This window comes from Felis catus, chromosome D2 (genome assembly GCF_018350175.1).
Source record: "Felis catus isolate Fca126 chromosome D2, F.catus_Fca126_mat1.0, whole genome shotgun sequence".
Taxonomy (NCBI): Eukaryota; Metazoa; Chordata; class Mammalia; order Carnivora; family Felidae; genus Felis; species Felis catus.
In genome coordinates, this window is record NC_058378.1 from 55,963,795 (window position 1) to 55,977,295 (window position 13,501).

General features: G+C 43.6%; 1 protein-coding gene across 7 annotated transcripts in view; it reads left to right on the forward strand.

Moving 5' to 3' along the window:
• The first annotated feature begins 1,266 nt into the window (after window positions 1-1,266).
• The window catches only part of LCOR (ligand dependent nuclear receptor corepressor), a 138,898-nt gene continuing 126,663 nt past the window's right edge, over window positions 1,267-13,501 (forward strand). The window contains exons 1-3 of one of the 7 annotated variants that reach the window (XM_045040505.1): window positions 1,901-2,055; window positions 3,087-3,160; window positions 3,469-3,533. In XM_045040505.1, coding sequence (XP_044896440.1) covers window positions 3,488-3,533 — 46 coding nt within the window. In that variant the 5' untranslated portion in view covers window positions 1,901-2,055; window positions 3,087-3,160; window positions 3,469-3,487. Of the gene's footprint in view, window positions 2,056-2,506; window positions 2,801-3,086; window positions 3,161-3,468; window positions 3,534-13,501 lie in introns of those variants that run through there. The other 6 variants (XM_045040506.1, XM_045040507.1, XM_019813627.3 and 3 more) reach the window with 6 other exon arrangements.

The window sequence follows — 13,501 nt, forward strand, 5'->3', positions numbered from 1 at the left end:
ACAGAAATTCAATATTTCCTGACTTAATAGTTTGCTCATTTGACAGCACTCTTTAGCCAATGAAATAACGTGGACTTTTGAAAATTGTGGAATAATCATTGGTGTTAGATTTGGGAAGCAGTGATGCCTTTCTACTCATACATCTCAAACCAGTTCTGCCCAAGAGTCCCGATCAGTCCACCTTTTCTTTTTTTTAAATTTTTTAAAAATGTTTTTATTTATTTTTGAGACAGAGAGAGCATGAGCAGGAGAGAGAGAGGGAGACACAGAATCCGAAGCAGGCTCCAGGCGACGAGCTGTCAGCGCAGAGCCCGACGCTGGGTTTGAACTTACAGACTGTGAGATCATGACCTGAGCTGAAGTCGGTTGCTTAACCGACTGAGCCACCCAGGCGCCCCCAGTCCATCTCTTTATGGATAGACACATTCCACAAGTGCCTGGTTCAAGGAACCAGGACCACTGCTTTGAAAAGACACAAATCAATACACCAATGGGATTCTTGGAAGTATTTACCTACTACAGTAATTAAAATTAAGTCTTCATGTTTAAATTTATTTTTCCAACGTTTTTATTTTTTTATTTTTGGGACAGAGAGAGACAGAGCACGAACGGGGGAGGGGCAGAGAGAGAGGGAGACACAGAATCAGAAACAGGGTCCAGGATCCGAGCCATCAGCCCAGAGCCTGACGCGGGGCTCGAACTCACGGACCGCGAGATCGTGACCTGGCTGAAGTCGGACGCTTAACCGACTGTGCCACCCAGGCGCCCCTTAAATTTAAATATCTAAAAGCAGGAATGCACCATCTTTAAGCTTAAACCCAAAGTGAGGAGGAGGCCAGAATCCTAGGGTATTGGGCTTATTGGTAAAGAGGGATCTATTTTCCATTTAAAAATTTTGCTTTTCTAGTCAGCCCCCGCTTTCTCCTTTCGTCCCATTTTCTCTTTTCTCTTTCTTTCTCCATTAACATCAAGTAATTACGATCAGAATTGTTTAAACGGAACAGGTAGCGTCCTAAGTCCTGGGACTTAATTATCCCAGGTTTTCACCAGAAAATCTCTTTGGTCACTGAAAATATTTCTCGAGCCTTTCTTGAAATATGGAATTATGCTATTTTCCAACACTCTGCTTTAAGTATTGTTAATTTAGCCTTATTTTGAAATACTGTTTTCACTTCAGTACGATTTTCTTTAACTTCTCTCCACACACGAGGGGGTCCGAATATTGCCACTTTGAGAATTTCGCCTATGGTCAATCAGCCTTGCTAGTAGAAATCTCCTCGTTTTTCGTTTAATTTAAAACGCCTGGTTTCCATTTTTACTGTGTTTACGAACGTTGCCCAAGACTTCCAATGACTTAATAAACTACACCCTTCTCACGTTTTACACCTTTGGGGCTATGTGATTCCACGGGCATCCGGGCATTTACTCTTAACTCGGCTTCTTTAAACAGGCTCCCGAGAGGAGCAGTTTCGGCCGAGAAGTTTAGAGAAGCAGTTACCACGGAACTCGCAACAGTTGGTGTCGGGCGATAGGCAGGTTAGAAATGATAACTGGGGCTAGTTTAAGAAACACAAAGTCCAGGGAAGGGAGAGGAAAGGGCAGCCGTGGCCTTGGGGTACAGTGCGGAGGCGGTGCAGGGTCGCGGTGGGGGTGGGGGGCGCGCGAGCTCCTGCTCCCGGAAGGGGCATTGCTGGGCCGCCAGAGCAGGCGGCGGCTGCGGCCAAGGAACGCAAGGACCGTAGTCGAGCGCCCGCGCCGGGCCAATTGCCGGGCCGACGCACTGCCAGTCCGCCCCCGGGACGACGCCGGGGCCACGGCGAGGTGAGGCCGGCCCTGCCCCCGCGCCGCCCCCGGCGGGAGGCGCGACGCCCAGGCCGCGGGTGCGTGCGCGGCCCCGGGCGACGCGGCTGGGCGTGCGCGGGGCCGCGGCGGAGGCAGGGCCGGGCGGGCGGCAGAAGATGGCGAGGGTGTGTAGGCGGCAGCAATGCTCCGTTGAGAGACGCGGCTTTCGGCAAGAACTGGACTCGTGGCGCCACAAGCTCATTCACTGTGTAGGTGAGACCCTCCCCCTGCCGCCTCCGGCCCTCGGGCCGCCACGCCACCGGCTGCCCCGGACAAGGGAGGGAGCCGGGACAGAGGGAATTGCTGCTCCGGCCCGCCCGCCCTCTTTGGCTCGGGCGTCCCCCTCCCCCACCCCCCGGAGTGCGGGCGCGCGCGACCTCCGGGCGGGCTCTCCCCCGCTCGGGTCTGAGCGCGCGCGCCAGCCCCTCCCCTCCGCGCGCCTTCCCCGGGGCGGGCACTCGGGCGGGAGCGCGTGCCCCCTCCCTCCCCCGCCTCCCCTTTTCCCCGCCCGGCGGCCCGGCGCCGCCGAGGGCTTATTGTGGAGACTCGCCCCGCGGCGCTGCTGCTTGACTGGGGGCGCCGCCTCCGGTCCTGCGGAGCCGGGCGCGCGGGGGGGGGGGGGGGGGCGGAGCGGGGGCGTGCTGGGCCCTGGCTCAGCCCCCTTCTCCGCTCTGGCCGGCGCCTTCCCCCTCCTGCGCTTCCCCTCCCCCACGCACGGCGGCGCGCGCCCCACTCCCCGCGTGCACGCGCGGCGGCGGGCGGGCGGGCGCCCGGCGCTCGGGCGTGTGCGAGGCGTGAGGTGGAGATGGGGGCGGAGGGAGCCGGAGCTGTCACAGGCCCCGGGTCCGCCTGACCGAGCCAAGTAGGGTGTCATGGCCGCGGGGGGCAGCGGCTGCACTTCCTCTGCGGGCGGCGGTGGCGGCGGCGGCCGGGGAGTTAATCCTCGACGCTCGGGTCGGTGTGTGTGTATTTGTGTTCGGTGTGTGCGCGGCGGGGAGGAAGGGGGTGGGACCGGGTCCGACCGGGAAGCTGGAGCGGGGGTCGCTCTTGTCCCCTTAGGGGATTTACCGGAGCCGCCGCCTCGCCGAGAGCCTCGCCGCACCCCCCTCCCCCCGCCTCCCGGGCCTCGGGTGGCTTTTTCCCCCACGGGCAGGAGGGAGTGTGGACGGGGGCGCCCCGGGAGGGGCCGGGCGGCCGAGCTGCGCCTCTCACACTGTGTGTTTTGTCTGTTTTTCTCTCCCAAGGTCCCGTTTCCCTCTGTGCGGCGGCCGGCGGGACCATAAGGGCTTAACTCATATATTTAACCCCCCTCCAAAAAGTAAGTGGCCCGTGTGGTGTCTCCGCTCCGCCCGCCGCCCCCTAGCCCCAGTCCATCCTTGTGTCTGACTCTCCTGTCCTCCAGCATTGTTATTTCCCCATCTTTGCTTCTGTGCTGCTGCTGTGTGGGGAAATGCTCTCTCGTGCTTTTCCGTCCCCCAGGCCCAGTTCTCGGGGAGGCGCAGAATTCCAGCCCCTTCCTCCCCCTCTCCCCCCGTGGGGAATATTCTTGGGAACCAGGTCTTCCACAGCAGAATCTAGGAGATTTTGTCCGTTCGCTCGGGCCCCTCATCCCCTCCTTCCCGACAGGGTTTCGTTGGAAGGAATTATGCAAATCCTGCTTTCTGGTGTCCATTCAGCGGCAATTTCATGCGGTGAGAAGTTCTCTTTGTTGTGCGAGGGGGAGAACAGACACTGATTTAATAGACATATCTGTTGGGGGGAAGGGTGGAGGGGGTGTGGAGAGGCTCAGTTTGGAAGAATTACAGCACTTGGTTAGCTCAGTGTCTTTGTGTTTGAGCTTTCTGGCTTGACAGGAGGGTATGTCCTTTACAGTGTCCCATAAGAGATGTTTTCTGTAATAGATTAAAAAGCAAAACTGAAACTTTAAGTGAAACCTAAGGTAACCTTTACCTAGGGAATGTAAGCCCTTCCATCTCTGCAGTGTTTCATTATAAAGATACATGTGAATTTTGTTAAGGATTTAGACTGTATCATCAGAATTAACATAGGTAATGCTTTAAGGTATCTGATACCTCTTTGGTTGTCCACAGGTTAAAAGTACATCTTAAAACGTGCCTGTGTAAGTAATAAAGGCACGAATCAATTTTTTGGTATAATTTGACTTGTGGATATATTTTAAAATTTTCTTTCTGCCAATCCAAGCCTACCTCTGCCCTCTAGAAAGCCTTTTGGTTGTCATTTATCATTTATTCTATTCTGTCTCTGCTTGTGTTTTTTCAGACCTGTCATACGTTTGCTAAAATTTTATGTCAGATTAAGCACTTTATGAATTACTTATTAGTTGTAACCATCATATGAAAGGCATGTGGCTTTTGAGAAGCGTGAAATTAATGAATTTTCAGAATTGTGAATATACTGAAATCATTTTGAAGACTTTTTCATGTTTTTGTTTCACTTTTTTCATGATTTTTTTTTCAGTGGGGCTTTTTAGGTTTTAAAAGATTACTGTTTTAAAAGTTACTGTTAGTTAAGATGGTTTTAATGAGTTGTTTATCTTATTCTAATTCTGTTTGCTTTGAATCCTTGCCTTCTGCCTCAGGCTCCCTTTTTATCCGTCCTTGCTAGTGTTTGTGGTTACTTACTGCTGCTTGACAGCATTTTTTTTTTTTTTCCCTTCAATGACTAATAAAGTCTGGTAAATATCTGAATTGAATATCAAATTTTGATTCATTTTTTGAAGGAGGATTTTAATCTGGTCATCCGTTTTCTTAAAGCATAGTTTTAAATGCAAATTTCCACTTTCAATGTAGTAAAGTTCAGGAGGTATTTAAAGTCCAGAGTGCAGAGCAGTAATACACAGTTGATAGTCTCCCAGCTAAAATCAATTAATTGGGATTCATATTTTCTTTTTTATTATATGTAATTTCTTTAAGAGAAGCGTTCTAAGTAAATCAATTGTAGTGTTAACTTTCTATACTTAAAAAGGCCAGCAGTGATTCTTAGTGCAAAAGGCAACTACTTTGTCACTAGGAAATGTAATAATTCCTCGTTTCCTCGTTTATTTTAATGAGATTGGTTCTGAACAGTTAACCTTCTATGTGATTCTGTTGACTGATTGTCTTAGTGCTTTAGGGTCATTTGGTTTCTAAATGGTATTTAATTGGTAGCAGTCTTTGGGTTAAAAATGAATTCTCATTTATTTCCAAAATCAAATTCTTCTATTTTGGGGGGCTGTTTGGTGGGATGCATTGGGATTGTGGAGGTGTTTTGTTTCTATTATTAGGTTTCACTTGTATTGGAATTAGTAGCAGTTTCAGACAGTGATTATGATCAAAATGGGTATTTGGTAACCAGGTGATTATTGAGATGTCCTCTGGGACTTTGGTAGTCCATATTCCAGGAAGATTGAGGTTCTCTCTCTGCTGCTTGGTGTGTTGTAAACTATTGCTTGGCTGCTCCTCATCCTTGCTGTATTCTCAAAAAGCTCTTCCCAGTGTAGGGAAAGTTTTGTTGATTTCAGGTTAGCTCTGGCTTGGCTGAAAAAGGATAGCATAATAAGTCTTTTTAACTTACACAGTCATTTCAAATTGTTCTGATTCCCTCAAATGTGCTTGTAGCTGGAGCAGTTAGTTCTAGGAAGTGTCTGAATAATGGCATTTAAAAAATATTTTTTAGCCTTATGGGGCTACACTGGATGACTTGTAATTTCTTTCAGAGAATTAAGCATTCATCATGTGTGGGGACTTGCCACTTCCAAGCACCCACCTAATTCTGTAGCTGCTTGTATTAATGCTGTTTTTAGGAATGAAAGGCAGTTAGGTGAGTACTTATTTGATTTAAATTTGTACCTGACACTGGGTAGACAAAAGTATTGGGTAAGTTACCCTGACCTTCAGGAGCTTTTAGTACATAGAGAAGATCTGGTGTATTCAATAATAGTACAAGGCAAAATATACCATATTGTTGCGCAAGAAAGTTTTATGAGTGTTTAGAAGTGAAAGAAATCTCTTGAGATGATATAGGAAGGCTTTATGAAGAAGGTGGCAAATTTTTGCTTCATTTTGATGTGACGGGCATTTCTTTCATGAGAAACAAGTAAAAATGGCAAAGGATGAGAATGAATTTAAACTGTTTAAGTCTATTTAAACTACAGTCTGTGATTCATGTAGCGGATGTATAGGTGATACTTTTGCAAAGGTAGGGTGTAAGGTTTTCTACTGCAGGTTAAAGTGGGGTCTCTTTGTTAGGCACCTTGGGGTTTATAATACATTTCTGTCCTTAGCTCAGAGGAGGAATGTTTCCTTTATTTGAGGATTCCATTGTGGAACTCACCAATGACTATAAAACAACTATATTGTTTTTTAAATCACCTTAACAGGGATGATATTGTTATCCAAAACAGTGTCTTCTGCATAAACTCATTTGGAGGCTATACTTTATTTCATCACACAAAACCTATTTTTGGAATTGCCTAAAACCAGTGGTGTGTGTATGCTTTGAATATCCTTACTATTGACAAATTTTCATCCTTAGAGGGTGCATTTGGTATTTGGAAACAGTTGAAAAGTGTTTTTTTTGTGGCAAATAAAGGTGTATGTGAAATAACAAGATTGATTTTCTTTCCTGGTTTGCAAACTGGCTGTGAAGCTCAGCAAAGGGGTTTGATTTGTTTTGATATGCCTCAGAACTTCTCTCTCTCTCTCTCTTTTTTTTTTTTAATTTTTAATGTTTTTTTTTTTTATCTCAGAGAGAGAGACAGAGACAGAGCATGAACGGGGGAGGGGCAGAGAGAGAGGGAGACACAGAATCCGAAGCAGGCTCTGAGCTGTCAGCACAGAGCCGACGCGGGGCTCAAACTCAGGATCTGTGAGATCATGACCCCAACCGAAGTCGGACACTCAACCAACCGAGCCACTGCGCCCTTCTGTTGATTCTTAATTCTTTTATGTCTACCCATATGCTATATGGAATCTGGACATTGGATAGATGTGAATAAACAAAGCTGTTGTTTTTGTAGTTTCAAGTTAAAAATTTACCATCACTAACCTCCAAATTATCTTTTACTCTTTGTGAATATTTAAAAAATCTTTTTACTATTCCTTACAGTTGCACATTGCTTTTGGGATTATTCCAGAGTGAATTATTAGCTCATTTTATTGATTGTCTCTTGTCTGCAGGAAGTATCCCAAGTACAGTGGCTCATACCCTGAATTTTGTTTTCAATTAACATATAATTTATGTACCATAAAATTCATTCTTTTAAAGTATACAGTTCGATGAATTTAGTTAATTCACTACATTGTGCAAACATCACTAATTCCAGAACACTTTTCAATACCCAAAAAAGAACCCCCATACCCATTAGCAGTCATTTTCCATTTGTCCTGTGCCTCAGCCATTGGCATCCCCCAGTCTGCTATCTGTTTCGGTGGATTTGCCGATTCTGGACATTAAATATAAACGTAATCATACAACACATAGCCTTTTGCGTCTGGCTTCTTAGCATGTTTTCAAGATTCATTCATGTTGTAGCTTGTATCAGCACTTATTTAATTTTTTTTTAATGTTTATTTATATTTGAGACAGAGCATGAGCATGAGCAGGGCAGAGGCAGAGAGAGAGGGAGACACAGAATCTGAAGCAGGCTCCAGGCTCTGAGCAGTCAGCACAGAGCCCTATGTGGGGCTCAAACTCGTCAACTATGAGATCATGACCTGAGCCGAGGTCAGATGCTCAACTGACTGAGCCACCCAGGTGCCCCTCACTTTTCTTTTTTATGGCTAAATAATATTGCATTGTGTGGACATACTGTGTTTATCGTTTGTCAGTTGATGGGCATTTGAGTTGTTTGCCCATTTTGCCTATTATGAATTATGTTGCTATGAACATTTGTTTTCAGTCTTCTTGGGTCATGTGAAAACTTTTAACTTTTTGAGGAACTGTCAAACTGTTTTCCAAATTAGCTGCAGTATTTTACATTCCCACCAGCAGCATAGGAGGATTCTTTTCTTCACCTCCTTGCCAACACTTGTTATTGTCTGTCTTTTTGATTATAGTTCTTGTAGTGAGTAGGTCTGAAGTGGTATGTCATGGTTTTTATTGGCATTTCCCTAGTGATTGGTGATATTGAGCATTTTTTTTTTAAAGCTTAGAGAGTGACAGCGTGAGTGGGGGGTGGGGTGCAGAGAGAGAGAGAGAGAGAATATGAATGAGAATCCCAAGCAGGCTTTGCATTGTCACAATGGAGCCTGATGCTGGGCCTGAACTCATGAACCATGAGATCATTGACCTGGGCTGAAACCAAGAGTGGGACTGTTAACCAACAGAGCCACCTCGAGGCACCCGGAGCATTTCTTCACATGCTTGTTGGCCATTTGTATATTTTCTTTGGAGAAATGTGTTTTTAGATCCCTAGCTCATTTTAAAATTGAGGGTTTTTTTTTTTTTATTGTTGATATATAAGAGTATATTCTGGATGCTAGATCCACATTGGTATATGATTTGCAAATATTTTTTCTCAAATTCTCAATTTAAGAATAATTACTAATCAGGGGCGCCTGGGTGGCTCAGCCAGTTAAGCATCTGACTGTTGGTTTCAGCTCAGGTCATGATCTCCTGGTTTGTCAGTTCCAAGCTCACATCAGGCTCTGTGCTGACAGTGCAGAGCCTGCTTGGGATTCTCCCCCTCTCTCTCTCTCTCTCTCTCTCTCTCTCTCTCTCTCTCTCTCTCTCTCTCTCTCTCTCTCTCTGCTGCTCCCTGCCTCCCTCTCTCTCTTTCTGCCTCTCTCTCCCACCCAAAATTAAAAAACAAAAAACTTAAGAATTACAGATCAGAAGGGAAACTGCAGTATACCTTGTAAAGGGAATAAAGTGAAAGGAGAGAACTAAAATTACTCAGAAGGCTGCTTTAACGTTCTTTTCTATGAATTATTAAAATTGTGCATGGCTTTTTAAAAGTAATCTCTGTACTCAACAAGGGGCTTGAACTCCTGACCCCAATATCAAGAGTCACATGCTCTACCACTGAGCCAGCAAGTCACCCCAAAATTGTTGGTTATTTTGTGTCATAACACAAATATACTTTGTTATCCTAATCTTCAAAATTCTTGCCTGGAATTTCTGGGGCTTGAATTCACAACCCTGAGATCAAGACCTGAGCTGAGATCAAGAGTAGGATGCTTAACTAAGCCGCCCAAGTGCCCCCAATTCCTGCTTTTCTATAGTGAGTGTTCATATATCAAGTTCAGATAATGTGGCAAACCACATTATTCAAATCTGTTCTGTACTTGAGTTTTGGATAGTAAATAACAAAGAGGGAAACCTCTGTATAGATATTTTGTCTGAATTTATTGTTTCTAAGTTTGAGTAGTGAGAGAAATCTATACAGTAGCAGGATTTTTGAAATTTTAGATTGCGTTAGTTGGTTGCGTTTTATGAAACTCATATTCGATGGGTTGTATTTATTGTAAGTTACTACATGATTTTATTTTCTGGTGCTAAATGTTTTAAAAGACTGTTTTGAGTTTTGTGATTAGCGTCAGTTTCTCAGATTTTTGAGTTGGTTAGATATGGTATCATAAAGTGTCAAGTGTAATGATGTCTTAAAGATGAAATTGAGGGGCATCTGGGTGGCTCAGTCAGTAAGTGTCTGACTCTTGATTTTGTCCCAGGTTGAAATCTCATGGTTTGTGAGTTTGAGCCCCGCATCAGGCTCTGCACTGACAATATGGAGCCCGCTTGGAATTTTCTCTCTCTCTGTGCCCCTTCCTTGCTTGTGTGTGTGCGCCCCCCCCCCCCCCCCCGTCTCTGTCTCTCAGATAAACTTAAAAAAAAGGGGGGTGTGTGAAATTGAGAAGCTTGGAAGGTAGGTGGCAGAATTAGTCTGAGAATTGTTTACTTAATGGATTGTGAGGGGTATGTTAGGAAGGCTGTATGGTTGACACCTTGTAATTTTTGTCTTTTTTTTTTCTCCCTTTAGTTCCACATGCTTATTTATCTTTTGTTAAAGAGAAATATGGATTCTTTGGATTTATCACATAATCAGTTTTCTGAATGTTGTTATGCAATCCAAGGAAGTTATGTGGTTATGTGTAAAGTTAGGAGTTATGTGTAAAGCCAGTTTTTATTGAGTGCCCTTATGATAATGAAGTTCTTATGATCCAGTTTTGGGTAATGTGTATCTGAAAATTAAAAAAAAATTTTTTTTAAAGCTTCATTTATTTATTTGAGGGAGAGAGAGGGAGGGAGGGAGGGAGGGCCAGAGAGAGAAAAAGAAGAGAATCCCAAGCAGGCTCCACTCTGACAGTGTAGAGCCAGACACGCGGCTCCATCCCACAAACGGTGAGATCATGACCTGAGCCAAAATCAAGAGTCAGACGCTAAACAGACTGAGCCACCCAGGGGATCCTGTGCATGTGCACGTGCGCTCTCTCTCAAAATAAATTAAAAAAAAAAATAGTTGGGAAACATTGAGTAACAACTTTTGTTGAAGCAATCAGGGGATTTCCCTTAGCATAAATGCTTCCTCCTACCCACCGAAATGATTGTATGATATTTCAATTTTTGAAATATTTTCCTAACTTAACAGGTAAAAATAAAACAGAATTAAACTCTTCCAGAAGCAAACTTTTTCTTTAACTTGCTTCAGTTGCTGTTGGAAGTTACATAGTAGTTTTCTGCCTCTGTTAAATACCGTAACACATCAGGACTTATTTTGGGGTTATAGGATGTGAACACCATATTACTTCATGAGAGCTACTGTTATTAGAAAACTATTGTGTGATGAGCATTTTCATTCACATTGGTAATACTAGATAGTCTGTGACTGTTACTTGGTATCTCTGTTAGCTTTTCATAAAATCTGAATCTTTTTTTTTTTTTTTAACGTTTATTTATTTTTGAGAGACAGAGACAGGGCACGAGTGGGGAAGGAGCAGAGAGAGAGGGAAATACAGAATCTGAAACGGGCTCCAGGCTCTGAGCTGTCAGGACAGAGCCCGACGCGGGGCTCGATCTCAAGAACTGTGAGATCATGACCTGAGCCGAAGTTGGAGGCTTAACCAACTGAGCCACCCAGACACCCCATATCTGAATCATTTTATCATCATCATCAATAAATGGCTATTTTGTATGTTTTTCTTAGTGACTTTTTTAGAGGTTTCCAGAGAGTAAAGGCATGTTCTACCTCCCCTAAACTCATCATGTAAAGGGGAAGAAAAACTAATTTTAAAAGGATCTATAGGGTGTATCTTGCTTGGTGAAAGAAAATCCTACATGTGAAAATGTGAATTTACCATAATGAAATATATTTTATTTTACAACAGAATTCACATCTAGTTTATAAGTAGCATGCTCCACTAGTATGTTTAGAAGTATTTGTTTAGGGGCCCCTATCTGGCTCAGTCAGAGGCACATGTGACTCTTGATCTCTGGGTTGTGAGTTTGAGCCCCATACTGGGTGTAGAGACTAAAATAATTATTGGTTTATACAAATTTCAAAAGTAAGTGTACAATGTATGTAGAAGAGAGAATTGTTGAGTTTGTTAAACTAAGATATGTTGGATGATCTTGTTTTTAACATTTTTGTTCTCTCCGTTGTATGGGTATTTGTGGGCCCCTGCCTGAATCCTTCCTCACAATCAATGTAGGCATATAGTCTAGGTCATTTGTAGGTATTTACCTCTGTATTTCTGTTCTCCCGCTCTTTTTCTTTTCATCTTACAGATTCATGATTTGTCAAAGGTAGAAAAGGATGCTAGAACTTGTTTTCTTGTTCAGCCATATTACAGGGAAAAGAATTTTTAAAAAATCTTTCATTTTGGAAAACTTAAACATATACAAAAGTAGAAAGGACAGCTACATCATTTAATGGCCATTGTTTTATTCCCACTGGATTATTTTGAAGTAAATCCCAGGCATCATATTTACTATTGAATCTTCTGTTGCACCCTTTTTTAAAAATTTATTTATTTTTAAATTTACATCCAAGTTAGCATATAGTGCAGCAATGATTTCAGGAGTAGATTCCTTAGTGCCCCTTACCCATTTAGCCCATCCCTCCCCCTCCCACAACCCTTTAGCAACCCTCTGTTTTTTCTCCATATTTAAGAGTCTCTTATGTCTTGTCTCCCTCCTGTTTTTATATTTTTGCTTCCTTTCCCTTATGCTCATCTGTTTTGTATCTTAAAGTCCTTATATGAGTGAGTCATATGATATTTGTCTTTCTCTGACTAATTTCACTTAGCATAATACCCTCCAGTTCCATCAACATGGTTGCAAATGGATTATCTTGCAACCTTTTAGTATGGTCTCCCTCTTCCCACCTCCCATCCCCAATGTAAATTTAAGGAAATAAGGTATTTAAGTGTAGTGGAGACAAGTTTTTGTTCTTTTACTGTTTTTTATTAATTTAAATTTTTTTCAATGTTTATTTTTGAGCAAGAGAGAGACAGTGTGCAAGCGGGGAAGTGGCAGAGAGTGAGGGAGACACAGAATCCGAGGCAGGCTCCAGGCTCTGAGCGGTCAGCATAGAGTCCGATGCAGGGCTCCAACTCATGAGTGAAGATTGCAAGATCATGACCTGAGCCGAGGTCGGATGTTTAATTGAGCCACCCAGATGCTCCTACTAATATTTTTTAAAAGCTAACAGATACTGAGCTTTTACTGTGCCAAACAAGATCCCTTTGATGTTAGTATCTGTTTTACAGGTGGAGAAACAGATTTGGAAAGATTAAGGTTTCATTCATGATCACTTAGCTAAAGAGTGGTAGACCCAGGATTGGAATTCAAAAGCCTGTGCTCTTTAATCTTTTTTTTTTTTTAAACATTTATTTATTTTTGAGACAGAGCATGAACAGGGGAGGGTCAGAGAAAGAGGGAGACACAGAATCTGAAACAGGCTCCAGGCTCTGAGCTGTCAGCACAGAGCCCGACGCGGGGCTTGAACCCACGGACCGTGAGATCATGACCTGAGCCGAAGTCGGACGCCCAACTGACTGAGCCACCCAGGTGCCCCCTGTGCTCTTTAATCTTAAACATTCAAGCATATGCCCTTCTTTTAGATTTTCCTATTTGGTTCCACCAAGTTGTCCCCTCTTTCTTTGTTTACAACTACTGATTGCTTATTTGATTTATATTACATTAAAGAATTAATGGTTTCTCTGCCTGCAGTCTTACCATAAATGGTAACATAATTACTCTTCCAGTTCTCTGTCCTGGAATGCCTTTCCCCTTTCTCTTTAGCATTATCCTCCTGTTTGGCTTTTCTTTTCCTTCTTGATTTTTTTAGTTTTGTCGGTGATATTCAGAGCTAAGTAGGTTTCTACAGCTGAATGTTTCCACTGGCTTAGTTTTTCTTCATATGTTGCTAGACTTGGCCTTTCTTCACCATTGGCTGAGATTTGAGCATAGGCTGACGAGAGGAAAGGCAGCAAAGTCCCAACAATCAAAGTGATACTCATTCTAGGCCTTCAGTTTGATGAGGCTTCCATGTGGACTGGCCTTGTTCAAGGCACTTTGAAGTTTGTAACAAAAGCCTTACAGTAACAGTGTGTAGGTGTCTGGCCTTTTCTTCTATACATATCCTTCCTAGAAACCTCAAGGGTTGTGGGAGGGGCAAACAGGGTAAAGCAGATTGGGATTCTGGATTCCTGGATTTTAG